Source organism: Oncorhynchus nerka, linkage group LG15 (assembly GCF_034236695.1).
Source record: "Oncorhynchus nerka isolate Pitt River linkage group LG15, Oner_Uvic_2.0, whole genome shotgun sequence".
In the NCBI taxonomy this organism is placed as follows: domain Eukaryota; kingdom Metazoa; phylum Chordata; class Actinopteri; order Salmoniformes; family Salmonidae; genus Oncorhynchus; species Oncorhynchus nerka.
In genome coordinates this window covers 14,910,223-14,925,390 of record NC_088410.1, presented here as the reverse complement: position 1 = coordinate 14,925,390, position 15,168 = coordinate 14,910,223, and the positions used below count along the sequence as shown (strand labels likewise).

Below are 15,168 nucleotides of genomic sequence, written 5' to 3'. Positions count from 1 at the left end.
TGTCAAGCTGTCAGTATTCTGTACAATGCAGGCTAACACATGTCAGACTGTCAGTATTCTGTACAATGCAGGCTAACACATGTCAAGCTGTCAGTATTCTGTTAATGCAGGCTAACACATGTCAAGCTGTCAGTATTCTGTTAATGCAGGCTAACACATGTCAAGCTGTCAGTATTCTGTACAATGCAGGCTAACACATGTCAGACTGTCAGTATTCTGTACAATGCAGGCTAACACATGTCAAGCTGTCAGTATTCTGTTAATGCAGGCTAACACATGTCAGACTGTCAGTATTCTGTACAATGCAGGCTAACACATGTCAAGCTGTCAGTATTCTGTTAATGCAGGCTAACACATGTCAGACTGTCAGTATTCTGTACAATGCAGGCTAACACATGTCAAGCTGTCAGTATTCTGTTAATGCAGGCTAACACATGTCAAGCTGTCAGTATTCTGTTAATGCAGGCTAACACATGTCAAGCTGTCAGTATTCTGTACAATGCAGGCTAACACATGTCAAGCTGTCAGTATTCTGTTAATGCAGGCTAACACATGTCAAGCTGTCAGTATTATGTTAATGCAGGCTAACACATGTCAAGCTGTCAGTATTCTGTACAATGCAGGCTAACACATGTCAAGCTGTCAGTATTCTGTACAATGCAGGCTAACACATGTCAGACTGTCAGTATTCTGTACAATGCAGGCTAACACATGTCAAGCTGTCAGTATTCTGTTAATGCAGGCTAACACATGTCAAGCTGTCAGTATTCTGTACAATGCAGGCTAACACATGTCAAGCTGTCAGTATTCTGTTAATGCAGGCTAACACATGTCAAGCTGTCAGTATTCTGTTAATGCAGGCTAACACATGTCAAGCTGTCAGTATTCTGTTAATGCAGGCTAACACATGTCAAGCTGTCAGTATTCTGTTAATGCAGGCTAACACATGTCAAGCTGTCAGTATTCTGTTAATGCAGGCTAACACATGTCAAGCTGTCAGTATTCTGTACAATGCAGGCTAACACATGTCAAGCTGTCAGTATTCTGTTAATGCAGGCTAACACATGTCAGACTGTCAGTATTCTGTTAATGCAGGCTAACACATGTCAAGCTGTCAGTATTCTGTTAATGCAGGCTAACACATGTCAAGCTGTCAGTATTCTGTCTGTCAGTATTCTGTTAATGCAGGCTAACACATGTCAAGCTGTCAGTATTCTGTACAATGCAGGCTAACACATGTCAAGCTGTCAGTATTCTGTTAATGCAGGCTAACACATGTCAAGCTGTCAGTATTCTGTTAATGCAGGCTAACACATGTCAAGCTGTCAGTATTCTGTACAATGCAGGCTAACACATGTCAGACTGTCAGTATTCTGTACAATGCAGGCTAACACATGTCAAGCTGTCAGTATTCTGTTAATGCAGGCTAACACATGTCAAGCTGTCAGTATTCTGTTAATGCAGGCTAACACATGTCAAGCTGTCAGTATTCTGTACAATGCAGGCTAACACATGTCAGACTGTCAGTATTCTGTACAATGCAGGCTAACACATGTCAAGCTGTCAGTATTCTGTTAATGCAGGCTAACACATGTCAGACTGTCAGTATTCTGTACAATGCAGGCTAACACATGTCAAGCTGTCAGTATTCTGTTAATGCAGGCTAACACATGTCAAGCTGTCAGTATTCTGTACAATGCAGGCTAACACATGTCAAGCTGTCAGTATTCTGTTAATGCAGGCTAACACATGTCAAGCTGTCAGTATTCTGTTAATGCAGGCTAACACATGTCAAGCTGTCAGTATTCTGTACAATGCAGGCTAACACATGTCAAGCTGTCAGTATTCTGTTAATGCAGGCTAACACATGTCAAGCTGTCAGTATTATGTTAATGCAGGCTAACACATGTCAAGCTGTCAGTATTCTGTACAATGCAGGCTAACACATGTCAAGCTGTCAGTATTCTGTACAATGCAGGCTAACACATGTCAGACTGTCAGTATTCTGTACAATGCAGGCTAACACATGTCAAGCTGTCAGTATCCTGTTAATGCAGGCTAACACATGTCAAGCTGTCAGTATTCTGTACAATGCAGGCTAACACATGTCAAGCTGTCAGTATTCTGTTAATGCAGGCTAACACATGTCAAGCTGTCAGTATTCTGTACAATGCAGGCTAACACATGTCAAGCTGTCAGTATTCTGTACAATGTAGGCTAACACATGTCAGACTGTCAGTATTCTGTACAATGCAGGCTAACACATGTCAAGCTGTCAGTATTCTGTTAATGCAGGCTAACACATGTCAAGCTGTCAGTATTCTGTACAATGCAGGCTAACACATGTCAAGCTGTCAGTATTCTGTTAATGCAGGCTAACACATGTCAAGCTGTCAGTATTCTGTACAATGCAGGCTAACACATGTCAAGCTGTCAGTATTCTGTTAATGCAGGCTAACACATGTCAAGCTGTCAGTATTCTGTACAATGCAGGCTAACACATGTCAAGCTGTCAGTATTCTGTACAATGCAGGCTAACACATGTCAAGCTGTCAGTATTCTGTACAATGCAGGCTAACACATGTCAGACTGTCAGTATTCTGTACAATGCAGGCTAACACATGTCAAGCTGTCAGTATTCTGTACAATGCAGGCTAACACATGTCAAGCTGTCAGTATTCTGTACAATGCAGGCTAACACATGTCAAGCTGTCAGTATTCTGTTAATGCAGGCTAACACATGTCAGACTGTCAGTATTCTGTACAATGCAGGCTAACACATGTCAAGCTGTCAGTATTCTGTTAATGCAGGCTAACACATGTCAAGCTGTCAGTATTCTGTTAATGCAGGCTAACACATGTCAAGCTGTCAGTATTCTGTACAATGTAGGCTAACACATGTCAAGCTGTCAGTATTCTGTTAATGCAGGCTAACACATGTCAGACTGTCAGTATTCTGTTAATGCAGGCTAACACATGTCAAGCTGTCAGTATTCTGTTAATGCAGGCTAACACATGTCAAGCTGTCAGTATTCTGTACAATGCAGGCTAACACATGTCAAGCTGTCAGTATTCTGTTAATGCAGGCTAACACATGTCAAGCTGTCAGTATTCTGTACAATGCAGGCTAACACATGTCAAGCTGTCAGTATTCTGTACAATGCAGGCTAACACATGTCAAGCTGTCAGTATTCTGTTAATGCAGGCTAACACATGTCAGACTGTCAGTATTCTGTACAATGCAGGCTAACACATGTCAAGCTGTCAGTATTCTGTTAATGCAGGCTAACACATGTCAAGCTGTCAGTATTCTGTTAATGCAGGCTAACACATGTCAAGCTGTCAGTATTCTGTACAATGTAGGCTAACACATGTCAAGCTGTCAGTATTCTGTTAATGCAGGCTAACACATGTCAGACTGTCAGTATTCTGTTAATGCAGGCTAACACATGTCAAGCTGTCAGTATTCTGTTAATGCAGGCTAACACATGTCAAGCTGTCAGTATTCTGTACAATGCAGGCTAACACATGTCAAGCTGTCAGTATTCTGTTAATGCAGGCTAACACATGTCAAGCTGTCAGTATTCTGTACAATGCAGGCTAACACATGTCAAGCTGTCAGTATTCTGTTAATGCAGGCTAACACATGTCAAGCTGTCAGTATTCTGTTAATGCAGGCTAACACATGTCAAGCTGTCAGTATTCTGTACAATGCAGGCTAACACATGTCAGACTGTCAGTATTCTGTACAATGCAGGCTAACACATGTCAAGCTGTCAGTATTCTGTTAATGCAGGCTAACACATGTCAAGCTGTCAGTATTCTGTTAATGCAGGCTAACACATGTCAAGCTGTCAGTATTCTGTACAATGCAGGCTAACACATGTCAGACTGTCAGTATTCTGTACAATGTAGGCTAACACATGTCAAGCTGTCAGTATTCTGTTAATGCAGGCTAACACATGTCAGACTGTCAGTATTCTGTACAATGCAGGCTAACACATGTCAAGCTGTCAGTATTCTGTTAATGCAGGCTAACACATGTCAGACTGTCAGTATTCTGTACAATGCAGGCTAACACATGTCAAGCTGTCAGTATTCTGTTAATGCAGGCTAACACATGTCAAGCTGTCAGTATTCTGTTAATGCAGGCTAACACATGTCAAGCTGTCAGTATTCTGTTAATGCAGGCTAACACATGTCAAGCTGTCAGTATTATGTTAATGCAGGCTAACACATGTCAAGCTGTCAGTATTCTGTACAATGCAGGCTAACACATGTCAAGCTGTCAGCATTCTGTACAATGCAGGCTAACACATGTCAGACTGTCAGTATTCTGTACAATGCAGGCTAACACATGTCAAGCTGTCAGTATCCTGTTAATGCAGGCTAACACATGTCAAGCTGTCAGTATTCTGTACAATGCAGGCTAACACATGTCAAGCTGTCAGTATTCTGTTAATGCAGGCTAACACATGTCAAGCTGTCAGTATTCTGTACAATGCAGGCTAACACATGTCAAGCTGTCAGTATTCTGTACAATGTAGGCTAACACATGTCAGACTGTCAGTATTCTGTACAATGCAGGCTAACACATGTCAAGCTGTCAGTATTCTGTTAATGCAGGCTAACACATGTCAAGCTGTCAGTATTCTGTACAATGCAGGCTAACACATGTCAAGCTGTCAGTATTCTGTTAATGCAGGCTAACACATGTCAAGCTGTCAGTATTCTGTACAATGCAGGCTAACACATGTCAAGCTGTCAGTATTCTGTTAATGCAGGCTAACACATGTCAAGCTGTCAGTATTCTGTTAATGCAGGCTAACACATGTCAAGCTGTCAGTATTCTGTACAATGTAGGCTAACACATGTCAAGCTGTCAGTATTCTGTACAATGCAGGCTAACACATGTCAGACTGTCAGTATTCTGTACAATGCAGGCTAACACATGTCAAGCTGTCAGTATTCTGTACAATGCAGGCTAACACATGTCAAGCTGTCAGTATTCTGTACAATGCAGGCTAACACATGTCAAGCTGTCAGTATTCTGTTAATGCAGGCTAACACATGTCAGACTGTCAGTATTCTGTACAATGCAGGCTAACACATGTCAAGCTGTCAGTATTCTGTTAATGCAGGCTAACACATGTCAAGCTGTCAGTATTCTGTTAATGCAGGCTAACACATGTCAAGCTGTCAGTATTCTGTACAATGCAGGCTAACACATGTCAAGCTGTCAGTATTCTGTTAATGCAGGCTAACACATGTCAGACTGTCAGTATTCTGTTAATGCAGGCTAACACATGTCAAGCTGTCAGTATTCTGTTAATGCAGGCTAACACATGTCAAGCTGTCAGTATTCTGTATGCAGGCTAACACATGTCAGCTGTCAGTATTCTGTACAATGCAGGCTAACACATGTCAAGGTCAGTATTCTGTTAATGCAGGCTAACATGTCAAGCTGTCAGTATTCTGTTAATGCAGGCTAACACATGTCAAGCTGTCAGTATTCTGTACAATGCAGGCTAACACATGTCAAGCTGTCAGTATTCTGTACAATGCAGGCTAACACATGTCAAGCTGTCAGTATTCTGTTAATGCAGGCTAACACATGTCAGACTGTCAGTATTCTGTACAATGCAGGCTAACACATGTCAAGCTGTCAGTATTCTGTTAATGCAGGCTAACACATGTCAAGCTGTCAGTATTCTGTTAATGCAGGCTAACACATGTCAAGCTGTCAGTATTCTGTACAATGTAGGCTAACACATGTCAAGCTGTCAGTATTCTGTTAATGCAGGCTAACACATGTCAGACTGTCAGTATTCTGTTAATGCAGGCTAACACATGTCAAGCTGTCAGTATTCTGTTAATGCAGGCTAACACATGTCAAGCTGTCAGTATTCTGTACAATGCAGGCTAACACATGTCAAGCTGTCAGTATTCTGTTAATGCAGGCTAACACATGTCAAGCTGTCAGTATTCTGTACAATGCAGGCTAACACATGTCAAGCTGTCAGTATTCTGTTAATGCAGGCTAACACATGTCAAGCTGTCAGTATTCTGTTAATGCAGGCTAACACATGTCAAGCTGTCAGTATTCTGTACAATGCAGGCTAACACATGTCAGACTGTCAGTATTCTGTACAATGCAGGCTAACACATGTCAAGCTGTCAGTATTCTGTTAATGCAGGCTAACACATGTCAAGCTGTCAGTATTCTGTTAATGCAGGCTAACACATGTCAAGCTGTCAGTATTCTGTACAATGCAGGCTAACACATGTCAGACTGTCAGTATTCTGTACAATGTAGGCTAACACATGTCAAGCTGTCAGTATTCTGTTAATGCAGGCTAACACATGTCAGACTGTCAGTATTCTGTACAATGCAGGCTAACACATGTCAAGCTGTCAGTATTCTGTTAATGCAGGCTAACACATGTCAGACTGTCAGTATTCTGTACAATGCAGGCTAACACATGTCAAGCTGTCAGTATTCTGTTAATGCAGGCTAACACATGTCAAGCTGTCAGTATTCTGTTAATGCAGGCTAACACATGTCAAGCTGTCAGTATTCTGTACAATGCAGGCTAACACATGTCAAGCTGTCAGTATTATGTTAATGCAGGCTAACACATGTCAAGCTGTCAGTATTCTGTACAATGCAGGCTAACACATGTCAAGCTGTCAGTATTCTGTACAATGCAGGCTAACACATGTCAGACTGTCAGTATTCTGTACAATGCAGGCTAACACATGTCAAGCTGTCAGTATCCTGTTAATGCAGGCTAACACATGTCAAGCTGTCAGTATTCTGTACAATGCAGGCTAACACATGTCAAGCTGTCAGTATTCTGTTAATGCAGGCTAACACATGTCAAGCTGTCAGTATTCTGTACAATGCAGGCTAACACATGTCAAGCTGTCAGTATTCTGTTAATGCAGGCTAACACATGTCAAGCTGTCAGTATTCTGTTAATGCAGGCTAACACATGTCAAGCTGTCAGTATTCTGTACAATGCAGGCTAACACATGTCAAGCTGTCAGTATTCTGTTAATGCAGGCTAACACATGTCAAGCTGTCAGTATTATGTTAATGCAGGCTAACACATGTCAAGCTGTCAGTATTCTGTACAATGCAGGCTAACACATGTCAGACTGTCAGTATTCTGTACAATGCAGGCTAACACATGTCAAGCTGTCAGTATCCTGTTAATGCAGGCTAACACATGTCAAGCTGTCAGTATTCTGTACAATGCAGGCTAACACATGTCAAGCTGTCAGTATTCTGTTAATGCAGGCTAACACATGTCAAGCTGTCAGTATTCTGTACAATGCAGGCTAACACATGTCAAGCTGTCAGTATTCTGTACAATGTAGGCTAACACATGTCAGACTGTCAGTATTCTGTACAATGCAGGCTAACACATGTCAAGCTGTCAGTATTCTGTTAATGCAGGCTAACACATGTCAAGCTGTCAGTATTCTGTACAATGCAGGCTAACACATGTCAAGCTGTCAGTATTCTGTACAATGCAGGCTAACACATGTCAAGCTGTCAGTATTCTGTTAATGCAGGCTAACACATGTCAAGCTGTCAGTATTCTGTACAATGCAGGCTAACACATGTCAAGCTGTCAGTATTCTGTTAATGCAGGCTAACACATGTCAAGCTGTCAGTATTCTGTACAATGCAGGCTAACACATGTCAAGCTGTCAGTATTCTGTACAATGTAGGCTAACACATGTCAAGCTGTCAGTATTCTGTACAATGCAGGCTAACACATGTCAGACTGTCAGTATTCTGTACAATGCAGGCTAACACATGTCAAGCTGTCAGTATTCTGTACAATGCAGGCTAACACATGTCAAGCTGTCAGTATTCTGTACAATGCAGGCTAACACATGTCAAGCTGTCAGTATTCTGTTAATGCAGGCTAACACATGTCAAGCTGTCAGTATTCTGTACAATGCAGGCTAACACATGTCAAGCTGTCAGTATTCTGTACAATGCAGGCTAACACATGTCAAGCTGTCAGTATTCTGTACAATGTAGGCTAACACATGTCAAGCTGTCAGTATTCTGTACAATGCAGGCTAACACATGTCAGACTGTCAGTATTCTGTACAATGCAGGCTAACACATGTCAAGCTGTCAATATTCTGTTAATGCAGGCTAACACATGTCAAGCTGTCAGTATTCTGTTAATGCAGGCTAACACATGTCAAGCTGTCAGTATTCTGTACAATGCAGGCTAACACATGTCAAGCTGTCAGTATTCTGTTAATGCAGGCTAACACATGTCAAGCTGTCAGTATTATGTTAATGCAGGCTAACACATGTCAAGCTGTCAGTATTCTGTACAATGCAGGCTAACACATGTCAAGCTGTCAGTATTCTGTACAATGCAGGCTAACACATGTCAGACTGTCAGTATTCTGTACAATGCAGGCTAACACATGTCAAGCTGTCAGTATCCTGTTAATGCAGGCTAACACATGTCAAGCTGTCAGTATTCTGTACAATGCAGGCTAACACATGTCAAGCTGTCAGTATTCTGTTAATGCAGGCTAACACATGTCAAGCTGTCAGTATTCTGTACAATGCAGGCTAACACATGTCAAGCTGTCAGTATTCTGTACAATGTAGGCTAACACATGTCAGACTGTCAGTATTCTGTACAATGCAGGCTAACACATGTCAAGCTGTCAGTATTCTGTTAATGCAGGCTAACACATGTCAAGCTGTCAGTATTCTGTACAATGCAGGCTAACACATGTCAAGCTGTCAGTATTCTGTACAATGCAGGCTAACACATGTCAAGCTGTCAGTATTCTGTTAATGCAGGCTAACACATGTCAAGCTGTCAGTATTCTGTACAATGCAGGCTAACACATGTCAAGCTGTCAGTATTCTGTTAATGCAGGCTAACACATGTCAAGCTGTCAGTATTCTGTACAATGCAGGCTAACACATGTCAAGCTGTCAGTATTCTGTACAATGTAGGCTAACACATGTCAAGCTGTCAGTATTCTGTACAATGCAGGCTAACACATGTCAGACTGTCAGTATTCTGTACAATGCAGGCTAACACATGTCAAGCTGTCAGTATTCTGTACAATGCAGGCTAACACATGTCAAGCTGTCAGTATTCTGTACAATGCAGGCTAACACATGTCAAGCTGTCAGTATTCTGTTAATGCAGGCTCAAGCTGTCAGTATTCTGTACAATGCAGGCTAACACATGTCAAGCTGTCAGTATTCTGTACAATGCAGGCTAACACATGTCAAGCTGTCAGTATTCTGTACAATGTCTAACACATGTCAAGCTGTCAGTATTCTGTACAATGCAGGCTAACACATGTCAGACTGTCAGTATTCTGTACAATGCAGGCTAACACATGTCAAGCTGTCAATATTCTGTTAATGCAGGCTAACACATGTCAAGCTGTCAGTATTCTGTTAATGCAGGCTAACACATGTCAAGCTGTCAGTATTCTGTACAATGCAGGCTAACACATGTCAAGCTGTCAGTATTCTGTTAATGCAGGCTAACACATGTCAAGCTGTCAGTATTCTGTACAATGCAGGCTAACACATGTCAAGCTGTCAGTATTCTGTTAATGCAGGCTAACACATGTCAAGCTGTCAGTATTCTGTTAATGCAGGCTAACACATGTCAAGCTGTCAGTATTCTGTACAATGCAGGCTAACACATGTCAAGCTGTCAGTATTCTGTTAATGCAGGCTAACACATGTCAAGCTGTCAGTATTATGTTAATGCAGGCTAACACATGTCAAGCTGTCAGTATTCTGTACAATGCAGGCTAACACATGTCAGACTGTCAGTATTCTGTACAATGCAGGCTAACACATGTCAAGCTGTCAGTATCCTGTTAATGCAGGCTAACACATGTCAAGCTGTCAGTATTCTGTACAATGCAGGCTAACACATGTCAAGCTGTCAGTATTCTGTTAATGCAGGCTAACACATGTCAAGCTGTCAGTATTCTGTACAATGCAGGCTAACACATGTCAAGCTGTCAGTATTCTGTACAATGTAGGCTAACACATGTCAGACTGTCAGTATTCTGTACAATGCAGGCTAACATGTCAAGCTGTCAGTATTCTGTTAATGCAGGCTAACACATGTCAAGCTGTCAGTATTCTGTACAATGCAGGCTAACACATGTCAAGCTGTCAGTATTCTGTACAATGCAGGCTAACACATGTCAAGCTGTCAGTATTCTGTTAATGCAGGCTAACACATGTCAAGCTGTCAGTATTCTGTACAATGCAGGCTAACACATGTCAAGCTGTCAGTATTCTGTTAATGCAGGCTAACACATGTCAAGCTGTCAGTATTCTGTACAATGCAGGCTAACACATGTCAAGCTGTCAGTATTCTGTACAATGTAGGCTAACACATGTCAAGCTGTCAGTATTCTGTACAATGCAGGCTAACACATGTCAGACTGTCAGTATTCTGTACAATGCAGGCTAACACATGTCAAGCTGTCAGTATTCTGTACAATGCAGGCTAACACATGTCAAGCTGTCAGTATTCTGTACAATGCAGGCTAACACATGTCAAGCTGTCAGTATTCTGTACAATGCAGGCTAACACATGTCAAGCTGTCAGTATTCTGTACAATGTAGGCTAACACATGTCAAGCTGTCAGTATTCTGTACAATGCAGGCTAACACATGTCAGACTGTCAGTATTCTGTACAATGCAGGCTAACACATGTCAAGCTGTCAATATTCTGTTAATGCAGGCTAACACATGTCAAGCTGTCAGTATTCTGTACAATGCAGGCTAACACATGTCAAGCTGTCAGTATTCTGTACAATGCAGGCTAACACATGTCAAGCTGTCAGTATTCTGTTAATGCAGGCTAACACATGTCAAGCTGTCAGTATTCTGTACAATGCAGGCTAACACATGTCAAGCTGTCAGTATTCTGTACAATGCAGGCTAACACATGTCAAGCTGTCAGTATTCTGTACAATGCAGGCTAACACATGTCAAGCTGTCAGTATCCTGTTAATGCAGGCTAACACATGTCAAGCTGTCAGTATTCTGTTAATGCAGGCTAACACATGTCAAGCTGTCAGTATTCTGTTAATGCAGGCTAACACATGTCAAGCTGTCAGTATTCTGTACAATGCAGGCTAACACATGTCAAGCTGTCAGTATTCTGTACAATGCAGGCTAACACATGTCAGACTGTCAGTATTCTGTACAATGCAGGCTAACACATGTCAAGCTGTCAGTATTCTGTTAATGCAGGCTAACACATGTCAGACTGTCAGTATTCTGTACAATGCAGGCTAACACATGTCAAGCTGTCAGTATTCTGTTAATGCAGGCTAACACATGTCAAGCTGTCAGTATTCTGTTAATGCAGGCTAACACATGTCAAGCTGTCAGTATTCTGTACAATGCAGGCTAACACATGTCAAGCTGTCAGTATTCTGTACAATGCAGGCTAACACATGTCAAGCTGTCAGTATCCTGTTAATGCAGGCTAACACATGTCAAGCTGTCAGTATTCTGTTAATGCAGGCTAACACATGTCAAGCTGTCAGTATTCTGTACAATGCAGGCTAACACATGTCAAGCTGTCAGTATTCTGTTAATGCAGGCTAACACATGTCAAGCTGTCAGTATTCTGTTAATGCAGGCTAACACATGTCAAGCTGTCAGTATTCTGTACAATGCAGGCTAACACATGTCAAGCTGTCAGTATTCTGTTAATGCAGGCTAACACATGTCAAGCTGTCAGTATTCTGTTAATGCAGGCTAACACATGTCAGACTGTCAGTATTCTGTTAATGCAGGCTAACACATGTCAGACTGTCAGTATTCTGTTAATGCGTAGACAGTTTATACTCTAAACCTGTGGTTCTTGATGATCCTTTAGATAACTAGTTAAGAGTTTATCACCTCCTCTGTTGTCACACCCTGACCATAGAGAGCCCTCTAGGTTCTCTATGGTGTAATAGGCCAGGGCGTGACTAGGGGTGTTTCTAGGTATTATATTTCTATGTTGGTGTGTGTATGGTTCCCAGTTGGAGGCAGCTGATAATCGTTACCTCTAATTGGGGATCATACTTAGTGTGTCCTTTTTCCCACCTGCGATGTGGGATATGGTTTTGTATGAGTGTCTCTGTGCGCTACGTATTTCACGATCGTTATGTCTTTGTTGTTTTGGAAGTTTCACTATGGTTAAAATGTGGAACTCTACTCACGCTGCGCCTTGGTCCAATTATTCATACGACGGTCGTGGCATCTGTCCACTCACTCATCACAGTACTGGTTGTTCTGGTTGTTCCTCCAAGATACAGTATGTAGCTGAAGCTGGCTGTGTAACAGTGCTAAAACTATACTGATGGGTTCTGACTCCTAAACCTCAAATATTGAATACTATGGTCAGGTTTCTACACCAGATGTTAATGGTTATCTGTAGGAGGAATGTTTGTGGTGGAGGCAGTTAAGCTTGGAATGTTTTGAGTAAAGGAGAGGCAATCACATGGTTGCAGGAACTGATAAGGATGGAGAGATGTGGGTTAGTGAGGAATGGAGGTCAGGTCACATTGGGAGAAGGAACAGTTTATTGCCTGCATCACTTCACTTCCTGCCCAGCAATAAACATGTCATGTTTAGAGGGAAGGAGGATGCTCCATCCACATTGGGGTCTATATATATACTACCACTGGTGGAAACATGTCATGTTTAGAGGGAAGGAGGATGCTCCACCCACATTGGGGTCTATATATATACTACCACTGGTGGAAACATGTCATGTTTAGAGGGAAGGAGGATGCTCCATCCACATTGGGGTCTATATACTACCACTGGTGGAAACATGTCATTGCCTTATGCTGCTGTATGACCCAGTGGGTGAATTAACTTGGTTTCAGCTTTACTAAACGTCCGTGAGTTTTTTACTCTGTTTATTTGGAATCTAACAAAACCAAATCTCCTATTGGCCCATTTGACAGGCTGAAGGGTTCCAAAGTCGGTAAGGGCTCCAGAGTGGGCTCCAACATGACTCTGTACCACAGCGACGACTTCACAAAGGCTTACCCAGCGGGCGGAGTCACCTTGCCGGTGGGTTCCGTGCTGCACGTGGGCGTGTCAGTAGAGGAGTCCGAGACGGAGCGTTTCGTGGTCGTTCTGGAGGACTGCTATGCCACGCAATCCCCCGACCCTAAAGACATCATGCGATACTACATCATTCAGAACAAGTATGTGTGCAGGTGTCTTGGTTTATACTCAAGGAACATATGGAGGAGGTTTTCTCAGACACAGATTAAGTCTGGTCCTGGACTAACACTTTACATGGAGTTTCTCCATTGCTTTAAACTCCAGGATCAGGCTCATTCTGTGTCTGGGAACCGAACCCTAATGTTTGTGTATTTTTTGTTGCGTTATCTAACCTAAACCCATGACCCTCCCTGTTTCCTAGATGTCCGACTGAATTCCGTCAGGTGAGGGTGGAGGAGAGCGGCTCGTCTCTCAGGGCTCGCTTCTCTGCTCTGCTGTTCCTGTACCAGGGGGACTACCGGGACGTCTTCCTGCACTGCAGACTCAGCCTGTGTGACCAGAGGAGCTCCTCCTGCACTCCAGTGAGTCCTGCATCTTTCCCGCTGACTCATCCACTCTGTCTGGTCTCTCTCTGGTCTCACTCAGTCTGTGGTCTCTCTCTGGTCTCACTCAGTTTGTGTGTGGTGGTTTCTGAGTCTCTCTGGTCTCCCTGTCTCAGTGTCTGGTCTCTCTGACTCCTTCCCGTCTCTCTGTCTCAGTGTCTGGTCTCTCTGACTCCTTCTCGTCTCTCTGTCTCAATGTCTGGTCTCTCTGACTCCTTCTCGTCTCTCTGTCTCAGTGTCTGGTCTCTCTGACTCCTTCCCGTTTCTCTGTCTCGGTGTCTGGTCTCTCTGACTCCTCCTCGTCTCTCTGTCTCAGTGTCTGGTCTCTCTGACTCCTTCTCTTCTCTCTGTCTCAGTGTCTGGTCTCTCTGACTCCTTCCCGTCTCTCTGTCTCAGTGTCTGGTCTCTCTGACTCCTTCTCGTCACTCTGTCTCAGTGTCTGGTCTCTCTGACTCCTTCCCGTCTCTCTGTCTCAGTGTCTGGTCTCTTTGACTCTCTCTGTCTCCGTGTCTGGTCTCTCTGACTCCTTCCCGTCTCTCTGTCTCAGTGTCTGGTCTCTCTGACTCTCTCTCGTCTCTCTGTCTCAGTATCTGATCTCTCTGACTCCTTCTCGTCTCTCTCCACAGGTGTGCACCAAAAGGAAATACCGCTCTGTCACCCCCTCTGTCCCCCTCGAACCCGTCACCATCGGACCAATCACCTGTGAGTACGACATCATAAGTTAGCAATCAAAACCAGTAAGTGAATAGATGTCAATTAAACTAATGATGTTGATGTCAGTGATGGACACTCAGGTAACTAAATAACACTGTATTTGTTTTTGACTTTCAGGGTCCCAATATGAAGATTGAACTTGTCATGCTTCCTGTATCCTAAACAATGAATCCAGTATCTAAATAATTTATGTAAAGTTCATAAACCTGTCTCACCTATACATCATTTATGTCCTAAACCAGGCCATTTCATATTTAATATCTTACATACATCCAGTTATAAATAATGATATTTTAAGGATATTTTTATATTTCTCGTATTTCTAGAATGATTAGTAAAATATTTATATTTGAACCAACACAAATTCATTGTTGAACCTTTAACTAAGGTTTGAGGCCAGAAAGTGTATGTGCTGGTCACTAATGTTTGTAACGTAAAAATACATGGACATCTAGTTGGGATTATATCAACACAAACATCTCCCTTTTCTAGTTTAAACTGCAGCTATAATATCATTTCATCCTATTGCTCTAAAATGCTTTGTATGTGCAGCAATTTAATAGTGTTAATAAAATATAAATGATAAATATATGTATAAATGTATTAATGTATGAATAATGTACTGGGCATGTAGTGTACTATTGCTATAGCTTAGTTCTTTCTCTTTGGGATCAGTCAAGACAATGATGAACCGGCAGGTGTCAGTATTACCCCAGAAACACTGGTAGAAGTCTGCATCATCACAACACAACAGCAGACTTACAAAGAGGAAATTCCAATGAATTAAGCAATTA

At 42.3% G+C, this 15,168-nt stretch overlaps 1 protein-coding gene across 1 annotated transcript in view; it reads left to right on the top strand.

The window, feature by feature from the left end:
• LOC115122334 (pancreatic secretory granule membrane major glycoprotein GP2-like) overlaps positions 1 to 14,965 on the top strand; it is a 54,908-nt gene extending 39,943 nt beyond the window's left edge. The window contains exons 6-9 of the mRNA XM_065001070.1: positions 13,013 to 13,258; positions 13,480 to 13,639; positions 14,287 to 14,362; positions 14,492 to 14,965. Of these exons, the coding sequence (XP_064857142.1) occupies positions 13,013 to 13,258; positions 13,480 to 13,639; positions 14,287 to 14,362; positions 14,492 to 14,511 (502 nt within the window). The 3' untranslated portion in view covers positions 14,512 to 14,965. The remainder of the gene's footprint in view (positions 1 to 13,012; positions 13,259 to 13,479; positions 13,640 to 14,286; positions 14,363 to 14,491) is intronic.
• Positions 14,966 to 15,168: the final 203 nt, after the last annotated feature.